The following is a 27538-nucleotide window of genomic DNA, read 5'->3' on the forward strand; positions in this document are numbered from 1 at the left end:
AAATGGAGTGGCGCCCCAAGCAAAGGAAAGCCGATGATGAAACATCGGCTGGCACAAACATGGTGTTCATCCTTCCTTCGGAGTTCAGTGCTCCAGGATTAGACGAGGCACCTGTGGCACAACTTGACTGCGGCCCACGGCCGGTTATCTTTGAGAAGCCACGAGAAAGGAGCTACAGACATCTGAAGGCCCTGTACTTACGAGGTTATATCGATGGGAGGCCTGTCAATAAGATGCTGGTGGACACCGGAGCGGCAGTCAACATTATGCCATACTCTATGCTACGTCGGTTGGGACGCTCTAGCTCGGATCTAATCAAGACCAACGTGACATTGAGCGATTTCAACGGCCAAGCGTCTGACGCACAGGGTGTTCTGAACGTGGATCTGACCGTAGGAAGGAAAACCATCCCTACGACGTTCTTCATCGTTGATAGCAAGAGCACCTATGCTGTTCTGCTAGGAAGGGATTGGATCCACGCCAACTGTTGCATTCCCTCCACGATGCACCAATGCATAATACAGTGGGATGGAGATGAGGTAGAGGCCGTCCAGGCTGATGACTCAGCCGAAATTTCAACGGCTGGCATGAACGCGTGGGAAGCAGCAGGCCAAGAACCCCTCTCAGGTATCAATTTGGACGACTGCGAGCGCATCGACGTGATGAAGGGAAGGGTTAGGCTGGTTTTATCCACTGGCCTGACCGAGTAGCAAGAACCAACTTATGAGCAAACATGGCGAGGCTGGTCCTTGTGATCGGCCCCAAAAAATCTATGGAGGAAAATTACAAGACCTTCATTGAGCGTTTCGATCAATATGGAGGCCGATTTTCAGCAATCGGCCAAAATTATCCTCACCACATGTTCTGCTTGTGTTCAGCATCAATCTACTTGGCAGCGGTTTTTTACGTCGGCTAGTAAGTTAAAGAAGAATCAACATTGGTCCTACCAGAGCCGACGTGCAAATACAATGCCTTGGCTGAACTACAGAGCCGATATCTGCAGTTACCTGACAGATTCGACTCGGGGGGCACCCGAACCAGACGAACATGTGAACATCTGCAAGTGAACATGTGTGCAGTGAAATATTGCAGTGAAATAGTGGGGGCCGATAGAAAAATCGGCCAGTAAAAAAAAACTAAGAAATGAAGCCGATGCGCAGCCGCAGCCATCGACTCTAGTATACAAGGTCTATCGGTTCTTCACCAAGTTTCTCCGCCAAGTCCAGTGATCGGTTTGGGTACATCTTCACTGACATTCTCGCCTCGAGTAAGGCTCGGGGGGCAGCAGGCCTGGTAGATGCTCTGTTTAGGAGCCGATTGGGGTACCATCGGCTGATCTTTCGTCGCAACCTTCTTCACAAAATGATGAGTGTTTGAAGAAGATCATTAGGTCTGGTTGGAAGAATTCAAAGGCTTTCCTGAAGGCTCTACATTATCCACCAGATTTTAAAATCATCAGTTGAAGAATTGAAGGGTGGATTTTAAAGGACCGATGCGTTGCTATCGGCTCATTACGCATTGGCTAAGGGGACAAATCGGCAAGATCAGTATGAGAGGAAATCGGCTAAATTAAGCTCAAAGGGAATCGGCAAAATCAAATTGGGAGAAGTTCTTCATTGATAAGCAGGATTTCTTACATAAAGAGCTGATTGATCTCAAAAGGAAATACTAGGGGATACATTGCCCCATCTACTACTACTGGTCCTATGCTGGAAGTCCTATCTACGGGCCGTCACTGCCCTCGTCATCGCCATCGTCGCCGCTGTCGGCGCTACTCCCGGCGGGCTCGTCGTCGCTGCTCCAGTGGCCGCCGACCGGGCCTTCGTTGTCCTCATCCTCCTCGTCAGCGTCGTCGTCGTCGCTATCGAAGTCGCTGAGGTTCCCCGGCCAGGGGCAGAACCGCTTGGCCGGCGGCTCGTCGGAGGGGGTGTCGTCCTCCTCCTCCTCCTCCGTCTCCTCCTCCTCCTCCGTCTCCTCCTCCTCCTCCTCAGGAGAGGTGAAGTCGTCGCAGGAGAAGCGATCATCGTCGCTCTCCTCCTCCGTTTCCCCGTTGGCGAGGAAGCGGAGGTCGCTCTCCCCGTCGGTCAGGGACTTGTCGTCCTCTGACCAGATGGAGAAGTCATGGCTAGACTCCTCCCCGGCCTCAATGGCGCGGCGGGTGTTGGCCGCGTGGACTTCCGCCGGGTTCGGGTCCGGCGTCGGCTCGCGAGAGGAAGAGGACTGGGTGGAAAGATCCGATGAAGCAGAGGAGGAAGAAGACATGGTGGCGCAGGAGGGCTTTTGGGAGTGCTAATGCGAAGGGGATGAAGAAGCCAACTGTTTGGAGCGGTTAAATAAAAGGGGATATAGTGGAAATTCAATGCCACAGCAGTTTCCGAGGAAGTGGTGCCTAAAAGAAAAAAAAACTGCCAGGTCACGCGGAGAAGTTGAGAAGGCAAGGCATCATGATGAAGGATACTGCGACGGTTCTGCCACGACATGACCCGACGAAGAAAAAGCAGAGTGATTTTGGAATTACCAATTCCAAAACCAGGGGGGCATGTGTTATCACCAGAATTTGACCGAGTCAGAGGTGGGCCGCGATCAAGATGGACTTGAAGAATATACATGAAGAAATACGTGAATCGGCCTTTATATGCACAACATTTGGGCTAGCGTGCCCGTGTATCTGTAATATAGTAGATCGCATCTTAGATTTAAAGTTAGAGTTTGTCTCGTACACGGTGGGGATTATTCCCACGTTAGAAAGTCCCCTGGACTATAAATATGTATCTAGGGTTTATGAAATAAACAACAACCAACGTTCAACCACAAATCAATCTCGGCGCATCGCCAACTCCTTCGTCTCGAGGGTTTCTACCGGTAAGCATCATGCTGCCTAGATCGCATCTTGCGATCTAGGCAGCACAAGCTTCATGTTGTTCATGCGTTGCTCGATCGAAGCCTTTTTGATGGCGAGCAACGTAGTTATCTTAGATATGTTAGGGTTAGCATTGTTCTTCGTATCATATGCTATCGTAGTGCAACCCTTGCATATCTAGCCGCCCTCACACCTATCTTAGGTGTGGGGGCGGCACCCCGCTTGATCTTTATTTAGTAGATCCGATCCGTCACGGTTGCTCCTTGTTCTTCAAGGATTAGTTTAATATCTGCAATAGTTAGGCCTTACAAAGGGTTGGAGGATCCAGCGGCACGTAGGGTGTCGTTTGCTAGTCCTAGACAGGATGTTCCGGGGATCAACCTCGTGTTGGTTTTTAGGCCTTGTCTAGGATCGGCTTACGATCACCGTGCGTGGCCGCGAGGCCCAATCATGAGTAGGATGATCCGATTATGCGGTGAAAACCCTAAATCGTCGTAGATCGTTTTAGCTTTATCTTGATCAAGCAGGACCACCATATATTCGTGCACCTCGTACGAATCATGGGTGGATCGGCTCCTTGAGCCGATCCACAGGATAACCTGAGAGCCGATCGAGGCTCGTATTTAATGTTTACGTGTATGCCATGCAGGAAACTAAGCGAGGCATCTCCATCACCTTCCTGACCAGGTATAGGTCAGGTGGCACGCCCTTGCATCAGCATCGGACGTGTGTACCAGAGGCTTTGCGGGCCGTCGCTCGGAGGGACCAGGGCCAGCCGCAGCCCTAAGTTGTTCCCGGCTCTACTGTGTTGCCCGTCGCTGCTCGCCGGTGGGTTTTGACCGTAACAACCATATGGGTAACATCACTGCTGACGTCACTCCTGTAGATGAAGTTGCCTTTAAAAAGAGGCGTCATATGGCGGAAATGGTGAATGGAACCTGGGTGCGCGCGCACCCATTTACGAAAAGTTCAAAAAAATGCTATTTAAAAGTTTCAAAAAAATGTGAAGTAAATTTTTGCATGTATATATTATGTTGATACTTACTCGTGTGTGTTTTCACGGAAAAATACCATTGTGTGTGATCTACACAAAAATGACAAAATGCAAATTCCTATTCCTGTGAATAGTAAAATTCCTATTCACTATTCTCATTTGGACATTTTGTCATTTTTATGCATGCCACACACAATAGTATTTTTTCGTGAAAACTCACACGAGTAAGTATCAACATAATATGTACATGCAAAATTTTACTTCATATTTTTTTAAGACTTTTAAATAGCATTTTTTTGAACTTTTCGTAAATGGGTGCGCGCGCACCCAGGTTCCAAAATGGCGGAAGGATTATATGATAGGAAGACAGTTGCAACTTGAAATCGGAACGGCTAAGTGGAAAGAGTGCGTCTTTCACTTGTGGAAGACTGTCTGCTGGCTAAGTGGCTAGCAAGCCTGCGCTCCGTGGATACCACTGGTGCAGCCAGATATTTGTTCCACGATTTTACTGTGTCGTGTACTTTGTCTAGGCCCTGCTCATATTTACTATGCGAACAATGACAGCACTCCACGTCATTGCACCTCGCCTGTAGACATTGTACACGCAAGCACGAGACGAGCCGTTGGTTTGGAAACAATATGGAAGCCGCACACACTGGACTTGCGCGTCTCCATCTGGCGCTGTTCCAAGGAAGAGATCGGTCGCCGACCTCCAGGAGAGAAGGTGGGTAACTTGGAGTCCACCTGCGACCAAGGAGAAAAGGAATTCAGACTTCAGAGACACACTCAACATGCATGAGGCTGAAGATATGGTGGAGATTGTTGGTGATCGATAGCGGTTCTACTATTCATAGGGATTCATTTCATGGATATTCAAAATTAAAGAGACTATAACTCTTCCAAACATTAACGCACAAACAAAAATGTCAACCAAATCCGAGAAAAGGAGAAATAACAAATCGTTGACTTCTAAAAAAGAAAAGTAGCTGTCATCAAGTGGCATGTAAACTAGCTTACTTGTGCATCGGATTTCTCAGGCCAACCCAAACCAGGTTGGCCATGATGTGTTGATGTCGATGTTGCATCAGATTATCGTGTTTACTTGTCTTATTGCTAGATAAATAATTGCTGACACCAAAACAAAGGAAACTAGGAGAAGACTTTTTTCGTATCTGTTCCAGCCCTGCCAATATAAATGAAGGGGCTCCAGATGGCAACTGCGGTTAACAACACACAGGCACCAAACTAGCCAGAGCCATACGCCCCAAATCACCGATTCACCACCGATGGCTACCGCTGACAAGGAGCAGCTCATCACCATCCCCATGGTCGACGCGGACGAAGCACACACGCTAGTGAGCTCCGGTTATGGCTACCTCGATGTGAGGTGAACACACCTCCCCTCCTCACTCGCTCTATCTGTTTCCTTCCTCCTGTGGCAAATAGTTCTGATGGATGGGGTATGAAATGTCCAGGATGTCCGAGGACTTCGACAAGGGGCATGCCACCGGCGCTCAGAACATTCCCTACTACGTCTACGTGGCTCCCCAGGGTATGTTGTAAATTGAACAGACGTTTTTTTACTTCCTAAATGTATGCCAGCTGATTTTACTTGCTTCTCTGTTATGATACCAAGGGAGGGAGAAGAATCCACACTTCGAAGAAGAGGTAGCTGCTCTCTATGGGAAGGAAAGCCACTTGATTGTGGTAACTCTCATCTCCTGGCCCCTAATGCACATGAGTCCCCTCATGTACACCTGTGCTAGGAGCTACTACCGATTAGTACTACCTGACCCGAGTTAATAGTACATGTAATCTTAGATCTGTAACTGTCTTTCAGGACACACTTGAGCATATTTTAATTAAGATATGTTGTCACATGAAATATATAAGGGCTTTGCTTCTTCTAATTATCTCAGTATAATGCTTATAAGAATGGTAATTTCTTTTTTCCCTGCACTGTCAAACCTGATGATGTTTTACTAGCACAAGGAGTACAATATATAGCACTCCAAGCGAAAGTTTAATCTAGAGCTAATAATATATCATCTCCTGTGAAAAATAGGTAATATTTTAGACAATCACAAAGCCTCTAATCTTCATCATTGACCATTGTTGTCAATATACTTACGAAAATTTTACAAACAATGACCTTACCTCAAGTACTCTTCTCTCATTTTGGGTCCTTGTTCTTGTATAGGGTTGCTTCACAGGCACGCGATCCAAGCTTGCGAGTTCAGACCTTCTAAACGCTGTAATTTAATTAAACTTGCCCATCGCAATCAGTACTCAGATCTACTAGTAGTGTCATAACCGAAATTTCGATGTGCAGGGATTCAAGAACGTGAGGAATCTTCAAGGCGGCTACCGTGCCTTTCTCCAAAGTGCAACTCAGCAACCCACCAATGATGAACAGCCATCTGTTAATTGAGCTATCCAGAGTTCCAATTTGTGATCATCATATACAATTTAAGTGGAATAAATTAGTTGCTTTTCTGCGTTCTTCTTGTTGTCCATGTAAAGCCACCAAAGTGGTTCGAATTTACAAGTGTATGTGAGTTCAAGGAACATGATGTAATAAATCGACAAGGTGCTCAAATCGACAAGGAATTTCTATATCATATGTTTGTGCCCTGGTAGTTGAGTTTTCTCACTACAGATTAAAGTGATTTGAATCAAAACGTAGAACTTTTCATCCCTAAACAAGATCACTACTGTCAGTCGCCTTATTGCCTGGAGGTGTTGTTGTAGTGAAACTTGCGTTATCCATAGCAAAGCAGATGGCAATATATATAAAAAAGAGGGTGATATGCTATTGCAAATTTGCAATACTACTAATTCATGTTTTCTGTTCCTAGTGAAAGCGTAGCCCAGCTTAAGCTAGTAAAGCCATATCGGCTGAACAAGATAACATGGTGCTGACAGAAATCATCCAACAAAGAAAACCACGAGAGCAAGGAAACACAAAGTGGAAAGAAGCGCAGCTCAAATTCATTGCTGACAACGCCTCTGAATCATTTTGATGACATTTTTTTGTAGCAAGAAATGCATGTGCAAGTTTTACAGATGAATCATTCAGATGCGTACCAGGGTGTAAGGATTCCACTTGAAAGGATCAAATATTTACCAGGTTTATTTCACATACAAAAATGTTACATTGACAGCTGTATTCCAATATTTCTGAATATTTCTCAGAGGAAAATGTTGCCTTTCAAATGGGATAATTTATTCTAAACTGTAAATTTCTTTTTTCCCGTATCTAAAATTCTAAGCACTCATTGTGCATAGTATGTGAGGAGAGACCTGTATAATGGCTGTACTTTCACTTGCGAAGGGAAACTCTATTTGGTATATCCAAGCTCTAGACAGCAAGAGCATTATTGGCATCACCGTTGTTCTGCTGTGACCATAGTTCAGCATATCGCCCGCCTTTTGACAGGAGAATATCATGCGGGCCTTGTTCCACTACCATTCCGTTCTCCAAGACAACGATCTGAAAATCGACAGTCAACATGACTTCTTTAGGAATCACATAAGAGATGACTCCAACTGGTATTCATCACTATTGAATACACTGGAAAGATTCGATGTTCAGTAAGATCAATAAATTCAAAGCATGCTGAGATTTAGCATGTTCGGCCATTATTCGCACACCGGCACATGTGCCAACTTAGCAACAATCCCCACAAAGTTCTCTGATAGTACTGTTCGTGAATGTGCATACCTCATCACACTGCATTGCAGTTGTGAGTCGATGAGCGATAAAAATTGAGGTTCGATCAGTGGATAAAGACTTCAAGGAATTAAGAATTGATGCTTCAGTAGTGCTATCAAGAGCACTTGTAGCTTCGTCACATAATCTGGTAAAACTCAGGTAACAAAAGTAAACAAGTCAGAGGTTAGCTAGAGAAGCCCATTATTTGCAAAAACATGCTTGATGAGAATATCTAACTTAGTTCAGAATCCATTCAGCAGGCCTATCTTTGTTTCATCTTATGAGTCCATAAATGATAACAGCATGAGAATTAGTAGAACACAGTGTCTTGCTTAATAGATTAAGAACAATAAGGTGAGTTGACACAGAACTCCAAATGTGAGGAGGGAGCGAGACAGTAAAAGCAAGTGGTACTAACAGAATAGAAGGCTCCTTCAAGAATACACGAGCAATTGATACACGCTGCTTCTCACCACCACTCAACTGCAAAATGGCAGAACCAAAAATAAAGAGATATGTGGAGCTGTAGGGTGTACAATAAGTTACAAAACTTCCCAGTTCCCACATGACCATACATTGTCTCACCTTCAATCCTCGCTCTCCAACAACTGTGTCATACTTGTCAGGGAAGTTCATGATTACATCATGAATGGAAGCACGCCGAGCAGCATCATATACCTATATGTAAATGAACGTTAGCTTTCCAGAACAAGCATATGACTGCAACTCCAGAATGTATTGGAAGAAAACTATGCCTCCTCATCTTTTGCTGATAACCGCCCATACTTTATATTATGCTTAATTGTGTCATTGAAAAGTACCTGCAGTGAAATTAATGGGGTAAGCTCAGTTGTGGTAGGAACAGTGCCTAGTGACATAACCTAATTCCCAGAAACATTATCTGGCTTAGCAACTACTACAATCTACTCTATCTTAAAAGATCCCACATGCATGCATGTTTTGGTATTTTCTCATTAAAATGGATTCATGGTTGGTTCCTAATAAAGAAATATCAGAAGATGCCCATCCATAACAGCAGTAGAAGCTTTAAGTTTACAAGGATATTTAGCCATAAGTGGTATCATGTAATAAATTCATGTTTGGGTGCCTAATGAATAATCAGTGAGGAGAGTAGGAGTAAGTAAATTTGAGCATTGACGGAGATGGAATATCAGAGGCTAACGGTATCCTGTGGTACAACACCAATACAATCCCGAAGACTCTCTAGTGTGACGCTCCGGATGTCTTGCCCATCTATACGTATCTAGAGGAAGAATATGACAAGAATCATCACAATAGTGGAAGTTTGGTGTATGTAAAATCATCAGCAGGAAACAGCTAGGAAGAAAGATGTTTTTGGGTACTTACCGATCCTGAAGTAGAATCAAAAAGCCTGAACAGAAGTCTAAGTATGGTTGATTTTCCTGTAGAAGAAGGTCAAGTTAATGAATACGCTCACTTACCTACACAAACTTGAGAGGTGCTAGTTAATGCCATTGCTGAAATAAACTCAGTAACAGCTATTTCATGGCCCACAAATAAAGCAAAATCTCCACAACATGTTGCCAATCAAGTGCACAAGATATGGACTCAATCGACTATGGCCCCTACTTCTCCTTTCAAAGCGAGCAAGGAAATTTTGCATTGTGTTGGGGCTGCATACCAATCTATCCAAGAGTACAGTCACACTGCAATCTCTCACCGATGTCCTGCCTTGTAAGCTCAGCGAATACCACTGTACTTACCACGGCTTGAATCTTTCGCTATGCAAATTGCCCAATTCAGAGGCTGCAGCTCCTACGAACATAAGATAACTAATAGGAACCTATTTTGAGGTCTAGTTACAGTGAAAGAGGCATTAATAGTCTTTTCTAAAATTTTGGTCAAACTTTATTTAGCTCACTTTTCAAAAAAAATGCCTTATTCATTGGAACGGAGGCAGTAACATTATTCACTAAGTAAAGAGATTAGTTTTACCGCTGCCACTAGTTCCCACAATTGCCAGACTTTTTCCTGCAGGTACAGTGAAAGAGGCGCCATCAAGAATCTTTCTTTCAGGTATGTACCTGGTAGTCAATGAGAGTATGACAGTAAATAAGATTATTCTGCTTTACACTCGACACACTTCATTCAACTTAATGCCTTGGTGGACCTCCTAATGATGTATCTAGACTTAATTCTTCATAGTTATGAAAAATCGTAATAAACAATTTCTTAGCACTAATTGCGGTCAGAAAAAACAGCAGCATCTAGTTGTATTAATGGTTAAAATAAAATAGTCTCCTTAGCAGTCTGTTGCTTTGATACACACATTTGTATTTCTTTTGGAAAACCAACAACAATTTCATGGCATTTGACAAGTTAATGAAGGAAAAAATCTACCCAAAATGAACGTTCTCAAATTCAATGCATCCTCCTTTGAACTGCAATTGTTCTGCATGAGGTTCATCCTTTATTCCAGGTTTTTCCTAAGAAAACAAGAAAATAATAGCCCTAAAGTCTGTCAGATCATCATGTATGGATAAATTAGAACTGAAAGTCATTAAGAGCAAAGCAATACTTATAGAGGATTACAAACTTTTACCTGAAGCAACTGGAAGATGGACTTCATATCAATAAGGCTTTGTCTAAATTCTCGATAGACACCCCCAAGGAAATTCAGAGGCCATGAGAGCTGGAATAGAAGTCCATTAACCATGACCTGTAGAACAATATTTCATCACAATTATTAAATGCCATTACAAGATTACAGAAAAACAAAAGGTGGGAAGAACTGAAGTTTCACACTAAGTCATGGTGAAAATAGACAATGATTTTTTTTCAGTTCAGATACACCTTTTCACAATATCACTGATAAAAAAGTAATGGTAGAAGATACAAAACACAGATGGTTTACATAGAGAATTACCAAATCACCAACAGTTAGAGCACCACTCATGACACCATAGGAGCTCAAAACCATTGCCGCGGATAAAGCCGAGCTCAATATAACATTTTGACCAAAGTCAAGGTAGGCAAGGCTACTTTGGGTTTTGAGTGCAGCATCCTCATATTCTGAGCATATTGAAGAAGTACTTAATATATTGAATATATTTAACAAAATAAACTTATGGTGTAAGCCACTTTTACTCGCCAGTTGGGATCAGTCAAATATGTGAAGCACTTCCTATACAACTCACACAACCCCGGAACTATATTTGAGATTATAAAGATCATTTCCAGAATGCAACAGTAATCCTAATTTTTCCTTTTCGAGAACAGATTTGAACATATCCAGATGTGGATGATATACATCATAATTTTACCGTATGTAGGAAAACAGTGCTGCTTGTCTTAGAAAGGTGACCACAAATTTAACACCAGTGGGTCAAACAGAAGAAGAAAGGAGCATATGGATGTGCTTTCCAACTCTACATTGGAAATTCTCCCAAGAAACATACTTACGTTTTAGATATTTGTCATACTTCTCTACTTCAAATCGTTCGTTCTTGAAGTATTTTACAGTCTGTATACAACCAAAGTAAGACTGGTAAGAAGTTGTTACAGTAACAATACAAGAGGGTAACTTGGTGTAACAGACATCAGAGTGATATAAAACCACGAGATGACCTCATAATTCAGAAGGGAATCAACTGCCACGGTACTAGAAGCGTTGTCAGCTTCATTCATGGCTGTCCTGAACTTAGTCCGCCACTGTCGTAATAATAATAATAGTTGTTATAAAGACAGGTAGACATAGATCAGAGTTATGCATTACTACAAAAACACCATTATAAGATAAACTGAATGTCTGTCATAACAGGAAGAATAGAAGACCCTAAGAGGTCATGAGGATGATGACAGAATACAGTGTTTTCACCTGTGTGACAACCAAAGTGAAAGCAATATATGTAGCAACAGAAGCTGAAGTAAGCCAAGCAAAAGTTGAACCAAACTTGTAGGCCAGAATACTTGAGACCATACTAATCTGTCAATGAGATGTAAAAATAGAAGCAAGGTGTGAACTGACAAAAAGAGTCCAAAGAACAGATGGCGTAAATTACCAAAGCAAAGATACCAATATCACAGGCAACAGTTCAACTGATGGACTTATGAGTACCTCTAGTATCGTGGGGACAATATTGAATACCATTATTGTAAGAATGCTATTTATAGCACGGCTGCCTCGGTCAATTATGCGATTTAAAGCACCAGTTTGCCGGCTGAAGCACAAACATGTGTAAGGAAACATCAGAACTCAAATAGTCTCCATGCCGCTAGTGCCAAAACCCACCAATTATATAACAGCTATCAGTATTGGATTTCTTATAACTTGTTTCAATACTGACGTACAGGGTACAAACTAATCCCTCACTGAGTTGATAGTTTTAAAATAAGTGCAATCCTAAGCTAGGGTTCTCATCACTTCTTTAAGCATAGTATCATTGTATATCATTGGCCAAAGCAAACAAGCAATCTATAATCCATGAACCATCTTAATATTTGTAATGTTTTCGCCATATAATGTGTTGTGTGTCAGTACAATGAATAATTTATTCACTGAGAAAGCAAGCATTTTCTAAGTACCTGAGATGATAACGAAGATCAAGCTCATGCAAGTGAAGAAATGCCTGCAATACATGAGTACAAATTATGGTAATATTTCAAGCATCTGCAGATCAGTATAAAATTAGTATTTTATCACTAGTCAATAGTAAGCCAACAACTGGAACTGGATGCAAATGTTCAGATGCCACTGATAGTGTTCCTTTTATGGATATAAATATATTGGAGAACTATAGCAACACATATCACGAATTTTTTTTCCAAAATATATATGCATTAGAACATCTAGATAGCATGAAGAAACTAAAAATGATCGAACAACTGCACAAAGAAGTGGTACATGGAAATGAAAAAAGGTTCACAATTTACCATTCTGCAGACTGAGCGGGTGGCTCTCAAGGTCACTTTAGAAAATAAAGCATTGCGTAATTCTGGAAAGAGGGAATTTACAATAATAAATAAATCATAGCATAAAGAACGAAATAATGTAAAAATATTGCATATTCCCATAATCACGAAAGGAGTTTCACTAGATTTTTGGAAGACAAGAGAATCAATACGAAAATTTTGTGACAAATAAGTATTACCTGTACATGCTGATGCTCCTGAACGCGCAATACCATATCCAATCAGAACAGCTGCTGGGCTTGCAAAGAGAGCCAGCATGGTGGCATTAGCATCTGTAAATGATGCCAGTGAGGCTTCAGTACCAGCAAGGGCTGCAAGCCAATCGACAGCAAGCTTAAACAAGAAAGGCACTTGAACATTTATAACCTGGTGTTCATTAAAAAACAGAAAGGGTCAGGTAACAGAGTGAAAGCTTCAAATTGTAACTTTCCTCTTTTTAGATCATCATGCCATTGCCATGTATAATAACTGTACAGGGGTATTGTTTCATTGATTCGTAATGATGATAGTTGACTAGTTGTAGCCAGCTGGCCACCCATTAACAAAACATCATCTTTTTCGTCGCTCTTCCAGAACCGGTACAGAAATTGGTGTTTTTTCTAGTTTGTTCACGTTAGTGACTCGGGGGTTTCAGGGAGGCCTATGTGGGGTACCTTTTGGGTGTGGGATGCTCGTTTAACTTCTGTATTAATCTCGTTTAGCTTCTACATTGATGAGATTGTGTCATTTCCATAAAGAAAGGAAAGGGGGATGTCAAATGTACTGCATTCCATCCATACGAAGCAGGTATACTATTGATCTTGAGTGTACAGTATGATGGTTAAAGGTAGCTTTTATGAGAAAGATTGCAGCCCAAATGGGACTGCCAAGATATTGCACATTGCAAACCATTAATGACCTGAATAGAAGTAGAAGGGTTGGTCAATCAAAGTGTGTTGCCTTATCTTTCTTAACGCTATAGGGATACTCTATATTTCATAATTCCGAAACAGCAATAACAGCAAAGCCTTTAGTCCCAAGCAAGCTGAGGTAGGCTTAAGGAGGACCTTGATTCTGGGATGTTAGACTGTTAACTCTCATCAGCTCGGTCCCCTGAGTTCTGTGTTGTGTCCAGTGTGTTTTGTGGTGGTGTCTTGTAAATACTTATGTATCCCTGTATATTTTTTGTTTATCATATTAATATAATTATATATACTGTCAACTCCTCTACTACAGATTTCTTTTCAAAAATAGTTAGTGTAGGCTTGAGAATTGAGATGAAACCCAATAAGAGACACACAAACGAAACATGTTAGTTCACATTTTTCTAAACATGTAACGTTACCTTTGCGCCAACTAAGAGGCCCAGTGATAACACAAGCCTGAAACGGAAATCAGGGCTGTCATTCAGCATCAAGTACTTGACAAGGTTTCGGAGGATCTGTGTATCTGCTATCTGATCATCGATGTCCTTTTTCGGGGCATCTGCTGGAACAGCATTGGCTGATGTGGAGAACGCATGCCATCTCTGCAACAGATATTGGACGAATCACAAAACCAGTATTTGACAAACAAGTACCCAAATAACTATCTTTTCAGATGGAAGTAAAAGGCGTGGTGCGAATGCAACAACACCTATATACTCATTACTTCACAGAATCAGACAAACAATAATAAAGAGACAAACTCCATCTGCGTGGCGCAAACCCTGTACTTCACTTTTATACTGATAAATTAGAGCACAAACAAACTATCTTAAGCCTATTAATTTTATCTCAAATATCTAAACAGATAAAACTCCATACATATATACCAGGAAACCAAGGCTATCCTTAACCTTCTAAATTGGTTATCTGCAATGAAGTAGACAATTTCACTACTGCATCAAGAACAACAGGAACGAGGCACGGCAAGCACATTTTACCAGTTCGCGTGGAGGCCGCGCGCCGCGCGGCAGATAGAAGCTGGGGCTAGCGAAAGGGGCGCCATTCCGAGGAAAGGGCAGATAATTTGGTCGGATGCCTCCGAGGAGAGGGCTACGCAGAGCCCTCGGCGAGGGCGGCCCACTGGCCCCCCAGAGCCGCCGGCGTACGGCTGCGGCCGTAGAGGTGCCGAAACCGCAGGCGCGGAAGAGGTGGAGGCGGGAGGAAAGCCACATGGCGCACCCCGGCGGCGGAGGAGATCTCCGTCCGGCGGATTCAGCGAGAGAGAAGAATACTCCACTTGTCCACGATGCCCCCTCGCCGGTAAACTCAATTAAATGAAATTATTTAAATGCTTTATTTTCGCCACCCAACAGGTATTGGACACGTGTCACAACGGACCATGCTCCCCGGAGTTTGAAATTTCGATACCAGTGGAATTTCGAACGGTCGCCGAATTATCCAAAATTTCGAAACTTCTTTGGAATTTCATTATGATCTATCAAAAAGATAATCAAAATCCACTAGTTTTGATGAATTTTGACCTAATTTTATTTCGGTTTGAAATTAGTTTGAATCTAGCCCAAAACTTCAAGATCACAAATATTTCAGTTCAAGTGGGGAAATCTGAAGAATTTTGTGTTTCTTAAGAGAAGATGGCAAGTGTTAGCGTGGAACGTGTCAACGTTTAGTTGGGTGGACCATGTTAGTCAAAGTGGGTGTGTTTTATCTCAGTGTGATGTGAAGTAATGGCTATCGGATTAAACAGTGCAATATAATTCTAGTATGTAAAATCACGATTTTGCAACTCCACTAGCTAGGATCATAAGATTTGATCCATAGAGGTTCAATCCGATCCATAATTTTGGCCACACCTTGCTCCAATATGGAAAACTAAAGCTTCTCTTTGATCTCTGTTGTGTTTGTTGTTAAAAACCCTAACTAGTGCTCGGGTCCCCCAAAAGGTTCTAATATGTTGATTTTCTCTGGGAAGTTTCTGAAATTTCAGCCACCTCAATGTCTAAGTTCATAGTTTGGCTAGCCCTTTGTTGGGATAGGCTCAACGATTGGAAGGATAGAACTTTAACCTAGTGTGTGCTTGTGTCATCATGACCTCTGTAACAAAATGTCGAAGTCCTCCTCGAAGAAGTTGAACTTCATGATACATCATTTTCCTTTTCGTGAGTTATTTATATTTTTACCTTGCTTAGTGTGATTGTATGTAGCTTTCGCTACAATAGCGCAGGCAGACTCTATCAGTTTTAAACATGGAGGCACACACTTAATCGCGCTCGCACTATGGTGGCACTTAAAAGCCACCAAGGGTAACTGTGTAGGATAAAGTGCGCATCCGACGTGTTATTTTGGCACGACAAATACGATCCGCCGTGCGTTCTTAGTATGCGGGAGACAAGGTTAAAGCCGCATTACATGGACAGGCGGTGCACATTACGATGTCGTGCCATTACACGTGCTACAACTGTGCCTCGTATGGTACCTATCGGCGCATGCTGTTGTGCGGATCAATTTCAAATCCAATAACATCTATATAATATGTATATATCAGATAATTCAAAGAAGCTCACAGCACATAATAATATAGAATTCATGGCACACAATAATAAACGTAGTTTATACTTTAACTCGGTCTCAAGTTCACATATATCTGCCAAATATCTGTAAAACCTAAATGTGTAGTTCTGACTTAGATTTTATGCACACATCCAAATATCTCTTATTTGCTTCAAAATCGAGGACGCAAACACCTCAATCCTGCAACTTCTCCTGAATAACACAGCCTACCTAAATTGGATGTTAAAATGACAGTACCGTCATTTTCATGCTTGGCACAAACTACTCCAATTATCTCATTGTCACAAGGACATGTGATTTTGATCGTATCTCCATCTTCACGAATGTGAGGCATGAGAAGCATGCAGGCGAAAGGGCATGCAAAGTGCAATCCTCGTCGAAGGTCAAACTTGCATAAAGCCTTTAAATCATGATCGATGTCATTCCATTCCGGATTGTCGATAATGTTAGAAATATGCCCTACAGACAATAATAAATAGTTATTATCATATTTACTTGTTTATGATAACTGTTTATACTCCATGCTAGAATTGTATTAAGTGGAAACATTAATGCACATGTGGTTTGTAAACAACACCGCATCCCTATTGAGCCTCAGACTAGTCCGTTGATTAATGATGGTTGAGGTTTTCTAACCATGGACATGTGTTGTCAATTAATAACGGGGTCATGTCATTAGGAGAATGACATGATGGAAAAGACCTAACTAGCCAAAGCAATATGATCGTGTCACTATGTTTAAATTTTCGTAGCTTTCCAAATGTCGGATATACTGATCCTTAGACCATGAGATTATGCTACTCCCTAGTCTCAAAAGATACTTTGAGGGCATCAACCATCACTTCATAATTGGGTGATCATAAAGGTGGTATCTCAGAAAGTACTTGGTGGGTAGCTAGTATATATCAAGAGTGAGATTTATCCATCCACGTGACGGAGAGATATACTCAAGGCTCGCTCAGGTAACACACATTCTATATCGCTTGCAAGCACGTGACTAAAGAGTTGGTCACAAGGAATGTTGCATTATAGTAAAAGTTAAGAGTAATTTCTAGGAACAAGGTTGAACTAGGTACGGTGATAGCGACAATCAAATCTTGGGCAAGTAAAATACCCCGAGGAAGAGGGAAAAAATAAGATTGTTTGAATCCTTGCCATTGTGTTTCAACCGATAAATATATTAGCTGGATGTGTAGGAATCATTATGGACATGTATGTCTCGCTATTGATTATTGATAGGAAATGTGTCTCGATGACGTCCACGGATTCTCGAACCCATAGGGTCACACACTTAACGCTCAACATCGCTATGGTAGAAATGGGATATTAATTATGGTGAGTCTGGAGATTGTTCGGAGTCTCGGATGGGATCAATAACATCACAGGGAGCTTCGGAATGGTCGTGTAATAAGATTTATATAGGGGAAAGCGTTTTTAGGGCTTCGGAAAAGTTTGGGATGTTTCTGTTATCGTATCAGGGAAGTTCTAGAAGGTCCAGAGGGGCCACCAATGGGGCCCACACATTTTGTAGGACCCACATGGACCAAGTGGGAGTGCCCAGGCTTACATGGGCCTGTGGCACCTTCCCCACAAGGCACATGCGGCTGACCCAAGGGGAAAGCCTAGGGGGCCACCAACTTGGGAGGGAAGAAAACTCTCCCCTCCACTTGGTCGCCGGCCTTGAGGCTTGAAGGGGGGCCAAGTAGGTCGCACCCCTCCCCTGCCCTTATATAATGTGAGGGGGCGCTCAAACCCTAGCCATCCACCTCCCCCTCCTCTCCCTCCTGCGCGTAGGTGAAGCCCGGCCTACGGAGATCTGCACCATAGCCTCCACCGTCATCGCGTTGTTGGCATCTACCTCTGCACCATACTTATTGGATCAAGAAGGAGGAGACAGTGTTGTGCTACACATGTGCATAACTCGGAGGTGTTGATCGGATTGGATTGCGAGGAGTACATCTTCATCAACCACGTTAAATACGCTTCCGCTTATCAATCATTCAATCTACAAGGGTATGTGAAACTGATCTTGCTCCTTGCACCTTGATTGCATCTTCTTAGGTTAGATCTTGGCTCTTCCTAGATCCGATCTTGGTTTCCTTTGCATCTCGTAGGAACTTTTTGTTATATATACTACAAATTCCATCACACAATAGCAATGAGTGGAAACCGTTATGGAAGTTGTGAAAGTGTGATGCGTAAAAACAAGATTTTCCCTAGTTATGGAAACATAGATCGATATCGATCAAGAAGCCCCAGATACGTGGTTAAACCAAAATTAATACCATAAATGCATGCGTACTTCCATCTTACGGCTGAGATTTTTCATGCCCGACCTAGCTCTCATTTGGTACTCATCGTCGCCCGCTCAATATTTTCTACAGAGAGAGAAGAAAAGTGGCGAAAGGTTGAAAAATACGAACACGGTGACCACATATTAAAGACAGCTAGGCCAACACTTCGGTTTTGGTGGTGAGCCTCACCAATCAGAGGGATGTTGTTATACAGACACCCGCACCAAACCCACTATAGTGTAGGTCCCATAAAATTCATGGCGCTGGAAAATATGCCTGCACCCATTCAATTACAGCCTCAACGAACACCGCTCTTGCCTTCCACCTACCGCGGCGCACTTATGTGCCGTTGTAAAACTACATGCCGTCCTTGGTGCTCGCCGCGAAAGGTAGATCTGTGGGTAACAAAATGGTGGTACTTTTATGATGTGCCACCTAAAAAAGTGGTGGGTACCATTCGTTTTTTTAGTGTTTTCTACGTTGTGTATCATGCTGCTAGATTTATATAGGATAAATACTTCCTACTTCTGGTGTAGTTACACCCATATCTAATATACTATCATACATGAGTATATACGATACTTTATCGGTTTGAGTATGTTCGTACACTATATCTAAGATACTCCAAACCAAGTTTGGTGAAAAAAAAATGCGATTGAACCCATAGTTTGCATTATATATCCGAAATACATGCATATGTATACGTAAAAAATGAGTCTACGTAAAAAAATATACATATTGAATATAAAGTAGTATATATACTACCAAAATAATCTTATATACTTCATACTACATGTACATACTCTCCGGTATGATAGATAGTCTCTAGATTATGAGAAACACGCGTGGGTGTAATTACACCCGGGTGTAGTATGAATATATCCTCTTTCTGTCCTACATGATTGCATCACCTCGTTGCAATTTAGTTAACCATTTAATTTTGATATCCCCTAAATCTCTAGAAAACTATAAAGGAAAATTGTTGCATATTCACACCCTCTACTTGAACATCCTCTCCTAATAGAGAGGTTACCTTTCAAGGTTCCCAAATATCAGAATGCACTACTTTTAAAGGAATTTACATCTTTCATCACTACTTCAGAAAGACATTTACAAGTAGTAGTTCAAACCGCTCTCGAAGAAGAAGTAGGTCTCTAGGATCATGTGATTTGAATGGCCTGGAGAACTTTAGATATCTATAAAACTTCTTAGGTTCCCCTGCGTACTTCGTGACTGATTTTGGTCTAATATGCCTCATTTCATGGAGTATCTTGCTGGCCTGCATCTTGTTGGACTTACCGGAAAAAAGATATGCTCATCCAGACCTCAGCTACAATTTTGAGGTTATCAACTTGTTCCTGAATATATTTCCCCGTGAAGCTTAACAACCACACCATGACACGCTCCTGATTTTGTTCCCATTGCTCAACTGTTATTTCTTATGGTTTCTTCTCATCTTCATTTAGGTACTTGTGTAAACCATGGGATTCTAAGATATCCTGAACATATTTCCCCATAAAGCTTAACAACCATGTTCCCATTGATCGATCAGGGAGGCCTTACGTGCCCAACTGAAGTAACCACCATGATTTGTCAATTTTAAAAGAATTTAGTTCTAGCATGACCTTTTGAGCTTGTGAAGTATTGCCAGCCTTCACTTGTGCTTCTCCATCAACTTGTGCTTCTCCATCACCTAAATAAGCATTCGCTGCATACTTTCACGGAGCTTCTCCACGCTTGAATCCTTGTTGGGTTCTCCCATGGTTAAGCTAAAAAAAATGACAGCAGCTTAGCACAAGGTTCAACAACCAAATAGACCGAAAAAACTAGGCCCACTTCACACAAGATTCAGCAACCAAGCATACTGAAAAACTAGAGCAGCTTCAAACAAAATTCAGCAACCAAACAGACCAACAGTCCCTTTCGAAAATCACTGCAAACCAAGAGTATTCAATCCACCAGTTCACCTTTCATACTGGTGCGTGCAACACCGAAAATCACACTCTACATATATGTGGGCGTCCCGGGCTTATCCTGGGCATCCAGTTATGCTTCAAGATTCGTGCTGCTAGCTGTGTACCTTACAAAAGAACCCCTCCGGTATAAATTCTGTTCACTATAAATTCAGCTCTAATCTATCGATGATTTACAATGAGATCCATGTGCTAGATGTCCGGTAGGACCTTGGCTGTTGCCGCATGAACCATCGACATAATTAGGACATACTAATTAGCATAGATTCAATTAGTACAGATTAAATAAATCAATTAGTACATAATTATTTTGTTGGCCATTTTTTCACCAAATCGTACCACATAATAGGTTCCGATTAATTTCCTTGTAGACAAATCCAGTTCCGATTAATTTCCTTGTAAACAAATCCAATATGTAAGAAGACCGTCATTTTTTCACCAAATCATGCCTGGTACTACTGTCACATTTGGTATGGATTTAATTAAGAACCAGATTAGTTCGTATAATAAATAGATAGGAAAAGCCCGATTAATTTTCCTTGGAGACTGCATTCCACCATACGGTTTACTGTGAGAGGAAAGTTTCATGTATTTAGATTAGGATCAATTTATGTTTATTCTGAAAGGAAAGTTTCATGGGGAACAATGGAGCCACGGAAACCAAATGATCTGCACATCTAACTTACCAAATTCACGGTATATTTAGATTGGATGTGGTGGGGAATGCACAAACTTCAAAATTCAAACACGCAGAAAAAGCAAATCTGTTCTCTTTACAATGAACTGCACATCGACCATCATCAAAAGAAAAAGGATCTCGATCGAGCACAAAAAAGAAAAAGAAAAACGAATCTGTGATTATCACAAAGAAGGGAACAGGACGTTGGCGGTGAGGCAATGGAGACGACATGGTCCCCTTCTCCTTCTTCCTGGCGCCGCCGACCAACCTAAACTTGCCCTCCATCCTACCGCCGCCCGCTCCATCGGCTTTCTCTCCGACGAGGAGCATGGATTCAGTTCGTGGTGGGCTGTAACCAGCGAGAACGGTGGGAGAGAGATGAACCGGCCGAGATCCATGGCTGCTCCTTCATGAGAGAGAGAGAGAGAGAGAGAGAGAGAGAGAGAGAGAGGGCTCCGGTGGGGTGTGTGCAGGGGAGAAAGAGAGGACGGAAGTTGGAAGGAGATAAGGTGTACATGTCCACTTACGTTTCTATGGGTGGAAGATATGAACAAAGAAAAGGTTGTGGATGAAACATGTTGTACACGAATCTTGAAACATTGTAGGCCATCGGATAGGCCAGGGATTGAAATACCCTTTAGGCCTCGTTTGGTAAGAGGGTATCAGTGAGTATTTGAGAGTATATTTTCAAGTGGATTTGGTGAAAACACTCCAGTCACTCAAAACACTTTGTTACACCATAATCCCCTTTCCCTTAATACTCTCCATTGATTTATCTGTTTGGAAGGAAGGAATAAATCGCGCAAGACAGAGAGGAAGAGAAAAGGCTGAGAAAACGTACACAGATCCGTGCCGATTTGAGACGAGTAAAAAACGCGAGGTAACCCAAGCGTTTCCAATTCGCCCCAATTCACCTCTACCCGACGTGATTTCTGGGGTTTGCTGGGTTTCAGCCCAACTAAAACCAGGCTGCCAAACGGTTACTGAAGTGTTTTGGGGAGTATTAGTTTACACTGGGAAAATACACGGAAATCCACTTTAAATCCGGCCGGCCAAACAAGGCCTTATGGGTGTTTTACACCTATGTAGAAAAACTGCGTTGGTGCAACACCAGATCAGGTACTACCAACGAAAAGAGTTTGACGCAAAATGAAATGGTGGAACACAAGCACTGCTAAAATCTCTTTATTTCCAAGGTCCTCACAATATTGCGTCGGAAAGAAACAAGCTAGATCGCAGGTCAGAGAAGGTAAGCATCACAATTCACAACAGAAATGCAGCTGCGAATACAAAGTAGCAACAGGGTGAAAATTACGAATGGAGGGCGTAGCAGGTACCACGTAGCACTCATCAGGACGGGTGGACAGCAGCAGAGACTCTCCCAACAACCAGGAATGACGGAGACATTGAATCTCGTGCTAGATCTGTCATCAAAACCAACAAACGATCGCTTCTTCGGGCTACATAGGACTGTACACCCACCACTTCCCCACGCCTCGCGGTCATCCACCAAGTGTTCAACAATGGCTCTCGCGGCGGCGACGCCGAGCTCCGGCGACCAGGGAAGATGCTCACCGCATCTAGTCTTCATCCCGAGCGCCGGCATGGGCCACCTCCTCCCTTTCACCCGCTTCATCGCTGCCCTCGCCGACACGGGAAGGGTGGACATCTCCGTGGTCACCGCCCTGCCGACGGTGTCGGAGGCTGAGGCCGACCACTTCGCCGGCCTCTTCGCCACCTTCCCCGCCATCCGACGCATCGACTTCAACCTCCTGCCGTTCGACGAAGCAGCCTTTGCGGGCACCGACCCCTTCCTCCTGCGGTGGGAGTCCCTGCGCCGCTCGGCCCACCTCCTCGGCCCTCTGATCGCCGGGAACACCCAGCGCGCGTCGGCCATCGTCACGGACGTCACCTTGGCTTCCCAACTAATCCCGATAGCTAAAGACGATCTGCACCTTCCATGCCACATCCTCTTCAGCTCCTGCGCAACCATGCTGTCATTCCTCGCCTACTTCCCCACCTACCTCGACGCTGCCAGCACAAACCACCTTGCCGGCGACGTCAACATCCCCGGCATTGGTCACGTCCCGGTGGATTACCCCCCGCAGGTGCTGCGCAACCCCGACAGCCTCTTCACCAAGCAGTTCATCGCCAACGGCCGTTTGATCGCGGAGGCAGACGGCATTCTGGTCAACACGTTCGACGCCTTGGAGCCGGACGCACTCGCTGCCCTGCGCGGCGGTAAGGTCGTTCCCGGATTCCCGCCGGTGTTCGCCGTTGGCCCGCTCAAGTCGACGAGCACGACGGGGAGTGACGAGACGGTGGTCGGCGCTTCATCACCTATCGCCTGGCTCGATGAGCAGCCGGTGCGATCAGTGGTGTACGTGGCGTTCGGCAACCGTAGCGCCGCGGCGCTGGAGCAGATTCGTGAGATCGGCGCCGGGCTGGAGGCCAGCGGCTGCCGGTTCCTGTGGGTGGTGAAGACGACGGTGGTGGACCGCGAGGACACCGCCGGGCTGACGGACGTGCTGGGCGGCGGGTTCTTGGGCCGCGTGCAGGGGCGTGGGTTCGTGACCAAGGAGTGGGTGGACCAGGAGGCGGTCCTGAAGCACCCCGCCATTGGGTTGTACCTGAGCCACTGCGGGTGGAACTCGGTGACGGAGTCGGCCATGTACGGTGTGCCGATGCTGGCGTGGCCGACGTTGGGCGACCAGCGGCTGATCGCGACGGTGATAAGGAGCGGCGGTTTCGGGCAGTGGATGGAGCACTGGAGCTGGGAGGGGAACTCGGTGGTGAGCGGGGTGGAGATAGGGGAGATGGTGAAGCAGGTGATGGGAGATGAGGCGATTTCGACGAGGGCGGCCAAGGTCCGGGAGGAGGCCACCAAGGCCGTCGCCCAAGGTGGCTCCAGCTACCGGAACATGCAGGAGTTTGTTGCCACGCTCAAGGCAACTTGAGTATTCCTCTCCTCACCGGACTGTTTGTACGACTACGAGTTGTTGCCCTCCTTCTATCGCTTGGTTTTTACTAGTAGCAATGCACGCGCACGCGCGTCTGAAGAAATTCTTCTCTCCATATGTAAAATAGTTTCTTTAGAACAATGCAGTCACACACGACTTTCCTCCAACATGATATATCACTATACTTGTATAATGTTAGATGTTATCCATTAAATGGCAGTCAATATTGACCTTATACTAAGCGAGAGTATATGGAGACGTCTCTAGGCATTATTATTACTCTGCTGTGGTCGGTGGTTGTACTGCAGCACTTGTCATAAAAATATAGTGAGGTCTGGTTACTCAATGCTTGAGTCTATTTTCTTAAATCAAATTCATATAATAAATAAGTTACTCAATGCTTGAGTCTATTTTCTTAAATCAAATTCATATAATAAATAAGTTACATAGTTGTAACACCGAAGTGTTGTTAGAGATTATATAAATGAAGACTATAAAAAATATCTAGAAGAAAATATTTTTGAGGTGGCCTTAGCTGATCTCCACTACTATCAACACTTGCTTTATCAATCCGATACTCACAAATAATTTCTCTTTCTTTTCTTCTACGTGCATCATGCTCGGTGACCCAAAGTTCAGTGAAAGAGGTGCACACCACCTGCTGCAAAAGTCCTGCACATATGAACCGGTTTAAGAGAAAGGTCCCAAGCCATGTTCAAAATATGCAAGCAAGACAAAAGGGGCATTCAAAGAATAAGTGAACCAGTGTTTCATCGAATGGTAGCTGACACAGAAGACATGATAGATCATTGCCAGTGTTATAATGTCGTCGATGGAGAAACTGCAAGTTGATCATGTCCAAGAGAAGACATGGAAAGATTATAACCTTCATCGCACATCTGCTACTTCCTCCTCTCCGGCTGTCTTGTCGTGTACAGCAGGAGGATCTTCCCTCGGATGTGTAGCGCGCGAAGAAATTCCCTCCACAAGAGCTTTGCAGCAGGAGCACACCCGTGGTCTCCCCTGCACCGTGTCTGCTCTCTTTCTTGTTCCAAGAAGACAGGCACCCCTCGCACATGTCGGCGGCCTCGGCGACGAGCCGGCCGTGGCGGAGGCAGTACCCCATCCCGGAGATCTCGGCCGCGTGGGCGCCGCAGAGCACGCCCCGCAGCCACCGCGCGTCGCCCGCCGCCTCGTCATCGTCCTCGTGCGCCGCCCCGAAGAGCCGGTCGACGCGGGCGCAGAGGAGGCAGGGCGGGCTGAGGCCGAAGTAGGCCGCGAAGCGCGCGACGGCGCGGGAGAGGAGGCCGTTGATGAGCAGCAGCGCGATGAGGGTCCACTCCAGCGCCGCGTGCGCCAGCGCGGAGGTCACCCTATGCGTCCTCCGGTGGAGCGCCGACGCGTACTTGATGCTCGCCCCGGCCGTCGACGCCATGGCTCCCCCTGTGAATCCTAGCACTGCTGGCGCGACATTGAAACCCGGGCGCGATCTTTGCGTCGGGGCATGGACGTCGCGTGGGAACTTGGAAGGACGGGGGCATGGGGCGGATCGTGACCTGGATCGAGGGGGCAGGAATCAGCCAGTCTATTTTCTCTTTCCTTCGTCTGCCCCAGCCCTGCTCCGCCAAATTAATTGTTAAGCGCACCCAGGATAATTAATTAGAATAATCTATGTGGTTAGATCTCTGTTAAGCGGGCCAATCTTTGGTACTAATCTGTGTAGGTACACATATTGGGGTGCCTCTAAGAAAGTTTATGTTTGCTTGTTTAATAGTAGTATAGACAAAAGAAGGTGTCACGTCTGTATTCGCAAAAGTACGTGTCACATCTGAAACTGATATAGGTCAGGTAGGGTACCACTACACCACGGTCAAATATTAGGGGCATTTCAAAGTGCCACTGATTAGCAACAAAGTGCCCCTAATTAGCTATTAGGGTACTTTTTAAAGTGCCACCTTTACCTGCGTCTCTAAAGGTATTTGGGGCACTATCTTGAGGCACTTCTCAAAGTGCCACTAAATCCAATTAGAGTCACTTGTAAAGTGCCACTAAAACTATTTAGGGGCATTTTAACAAGTGCCCCAAAAGCTAATTAGGGGCACTTCTCAAAGTGCCACTAAATTAAATTACAGGCACTTTGACAATTGCCCCAAAAGCCAATTAGGGGCACTTTGACAAGTGCCACTAAAGCCAATTAGAGGCACTTCTCAATGTGCCACTAAATCCAATTAGGGGCACTTTGAAAAAGCCAAACTCTGAGGAAGGACCCCAATATACGGAATACATGCACCATTCCAAGTATCACAACATTATACATATCCTGACAACAATCTTTCACTTTGTAAACATCAGTATACAATTCCAGTAACAATGATATCAACACTATATAACCCTCTTTAGGGTTAATTGGATTCATGCCATTGCAACTTTCACAGTTTGGAGAAATGCCATTACAAAAGTTAGACTTGGAGATATGCCACTCCAACTTTACCATACTTCTATCTATGCCATTTCCTGCACTTAAGAGAATAACTTTTCAAAATATACATGTATTTGGGTGTGTACTACAATATTTACCATACTACCCACATGTCCAACTTTCGGCAGCACTTTGGTCTTTCGGTAGTGCTGGCACGAGCGTCGGCGACTCGCTGTTGGGTGGTTTGCAGAGGATCGCAGCGATCCTAGGACCAAGCGGCGGCCATGCGTACTTGTGGCCGGCCGCCGGCTCCGTCAGAGGAGCAGGAGGCAAGCAGGTTGATGCTGGGGGCGTGGCCGGCGTCCCCCGCGAGGAAGCAATAGCAAGCCATCCTGCTGCGTTCTTAAAGCAGGGCGACGATAGCATGGGACCTGTCCGCCGACGGTGGGGGACCAAATCGATGAGAGGAAACTGGAGGCCGCGCGGGACCAGTGCATCGGCGGCGGAAACCGGGTCTGCAGCCTGAGATACTCAGGCTTGGCGGGGGATCCGGGCCGGACGCGCACGGCGGCGCGGAAGGAGTCCCGCGCGCGCTTCCTGGCAAAAGAGGCGGCTGGAACTCGCAACGGAGGCGGGGCATCAGGCCGACGGGCTGGAGAGCAGCGGGGCACCCGGCCGGCACCCTAGTGAGAGGCGCGTGACTCAGGGGAGCTGGAGGGAGGTGGGGTTGGCCGGCGGCGAGGCAGGCCGGCGCGCTGGGTTCATGCGGCGAGACCGAGACCTCGCACATCGTTTTCTAGATGCGATTCAAGCTACCGAGTCAACGAGGCATTGGTCGTCACTTTTTTTTCTTCATTCTTTTATACGCGTCCGTACATGAGTATAATGTACTATGAAAGTATAACTGCCCGTATATGGTTTTGTAATAACTAAAATGGCATAGATAGAGGTATGAAGAAGTAAGAGTGGCATATTCCCAAATCTGGTTTTTATAATGGCATTTTTCCAACCTGTGAAAGTTGCAATGGCATGAATCCAATGAGTGAAATGCATCAACAATCCTCGAATTTGTTGGCTATGTCTAAAACCGTCCTTAAACTCAGGACTTGCCTCATTGCAGTCCCCTAACTTGCTTCTAATGTTCATCTACGGTCCAAAATACATAGACCAAGGTATACAGCTGATGTGTCATGGAAT

At 44.4% G+C, this 27538-nt stretch overlaps 4 protein-coding genes across 6 annotated transcripts; 2 read left to right on the top strand and 2 right to left on the bottom strand.

Annotated features, from left to right (window-relative positions):
- Positions 1 to 5057: 5057 nt before the first annotated feature.
- LOC127317456 (thiosulfate sulfurtransferase 16, chloroplastic) lies at positions 5058 to 6475 on the top strand. Of its 2 annotated transcripts, none has more exons than XM_071823173.1 (5): positions 5058 to 5241; positions 5330 to 5406; positions 5491 to 5522; positions 6055 to 6108; positions 6187 to 6475. In XM_071823173.1, exons 1-5 carry the CDS (start codon positions 5141 to 5143, stop codon positions 6283 to 6285), a joined length of 363 nt encoding a protein of 120 aa, XP_071679274.1. In that variant the 5' UTR covers positions 5058 to 5140; the 3' UTR covers positions 6286 to 6475. The 2 variants fall into 2 exon arrangements, with proteins under 2 accessions (XP_071679274.1, XP_051203973.1); XM_051348013.2 differs by having other exon boundaries at positions 5060 to 5241; positions 5491 to 5561.
- A 473-nt stretch (positions 6476 to 6948) lies between these two features.
- On the bottom strand, positions 6949 to 14748 carry LOC127317455 (ABC transporter B family member 25, mitochondrial). 2 transcript variants are annotated; one of them, XM_051348012.1, is made up of 20 exons: positions 14426 to 14748; positions 13847 to 14029; positions 12702 to 12888; positions 12484 to 12545; positions 12136 to 12179; positions 11669 to 11771; positions 11429 to 11536; positions 11179 to 11262; positions 11014 to 11074; positions 10478 to 10623; positions 10154 to 10270; positions 9952 to 10037; positions 9547 to 9635; positions 8938 to 8993; positions 8753 to 8833; positions 8325 to 8390; positions 8155 to 8247; positions 7988 to 8052; positions 7579 to 7714; positions 6949 to 7347 (listed from the first exon to the last, which is right to left on the bottom strand). In XM_051348012.1, the coding sequence occupies exons 1-20, from the start codon at positions 14657 to 14659 to the stop codon at positions 7216 to 7218; spliced, it is 2133 nt and encodes a 710-aa protein (XP_051203972.1). In that variant the 5' UTR covers positions 14660 to 14748; the 3' UTR covers positions 6949 to 7215. The 2 variants fall into 2 exon arrangements, 1 of the variants encoding a protein (XP_051203972.1); XR_007861153.1 differs by lacking the exon at positions 6949 to 7347 and having other exon boundaries at positions 8145 to 8247.
- Positions 14749 to 22341: 7593 nt separating this feature from the next.
- LOC127317454 (UDP-glycosyltransferase CGT) lies at positions 22342 to 23990 on the top strand. The gene has a single exon (XM_051348011.2). It carries the CDS (start codon positions 22357 to 22359, stop codon positions 23917 to 23919), a length of 1563 nt encoding a protein of 520 aa, XP_051203971.1. The 5' UTR covers positions 22342 to 22356; the 3' UTR covers positions 23920 to 23990.
- Positions 23991 to 24377: 387 nt separating this feature from the next.
- LOC127316025 (myosin-binding protein 3-like) lies at positions 24378 to 25453 on the bottom strand. Its single transcript, XM_051346449.2, has 2 exons — positions 24809 to 25453; positions 24378 to 24594 (listed from the first exon to the last, which is right to left on the bottom strand). Exons 1-2 carry the CDS (start codon positions 25355 to 25357, stop codon positions 24454 to 24456), a joined length of 690 nt encoding a protein of 229 aa, XP_051202409.2. The 5' UTR covers positions 25358 to 25453; the 3' UTR covers positions 24378 to 24453.
- Positions 25454 to 27538: the final 2085 nt, after the last annotated feature.

The sequence above is a fragment of the Lolium perenne genome, chromosome 7 (assembly GCF_019359855.2).
Source record: "Lolium perenne isolate Kyuss_39 chromosome 7, Kyuss_2.0, whole genome shotgun sequence".
In the NCBI taxonomy this organism is placed as follows: Eukaryota; Viridiplantae; Streptophyta; class Magnoliopsida; order Poales; family Poaceae; genus Lolium; species Lolium perenne.

Excerpts from the sequence above, each read along its gene's own strand:
- LOC127317456 (XM_051348013.2), top strand. The coding sequence starts at position 5,141 with ATGGCTACCGCTGACAAGGAGCAGCTCATCACCATCCCCATGGTCGAC. Across the intron at positions 5,242-5,329 it reads TATGGCTACCTCGATGTGAG|GATGTCCGAGGACTTCGACA; the intron begins GTGAACACACCT and ends TGAAATGTCCAG. Across the intron at positions 6,109-6,186 it reads GTTCAGACCTTCTAAACGCT|GGATTCAAGAACGTGAGGAA; the intron begins GTAATTTAATTA and ends TTCGATGTGCAG.
- LOC127317455 (XM_051348012.1), bottom strand. The coding sequence starts at position 14,659 with ATGTGGCTTTCCTCCCGCCTCCACCTCTTCCGCGCCTGCGGTTTCGGC. Across the intron at positions 12,180-12,483 it reads CCCGCTCAGTCTGCAGAATG|GCATTTCTTCACTTGCATGA; the intron begins GTAAATTGTGAA and ends CATGTATTGCAG. Across the intron at positions 7,348-7,578 it reads CTGCAATGCAGTGTGATGAG|ATCGTTGTCTTGGAGAACGG; the intron begins GTATGCACATTC and ends GTCGATTTTCAG.
- LOC127317454 (XM_051348011.2), top strand. The coding sequence starts at position 22,357 with ATGACGGAGACATTGAATCTCGTGCTAGATCTGTCATCAAAACCAACA.
- LOC127316025 (XM_051346449.2), bottom strand. The coding sequence starts at position 25,357 with ATGGCGTCGACGGCCGGGGCGAGCATCAAGTACGCGTCGGCGCTCCAC. Across the intron at positions 24,595-24,808 it reads GTAGCAGATGTGCGATGAAG|GACTTTTGCAGCAGGTGGTG; the intron begins GTTATAATCTTT and ends TCATATGTGCAG.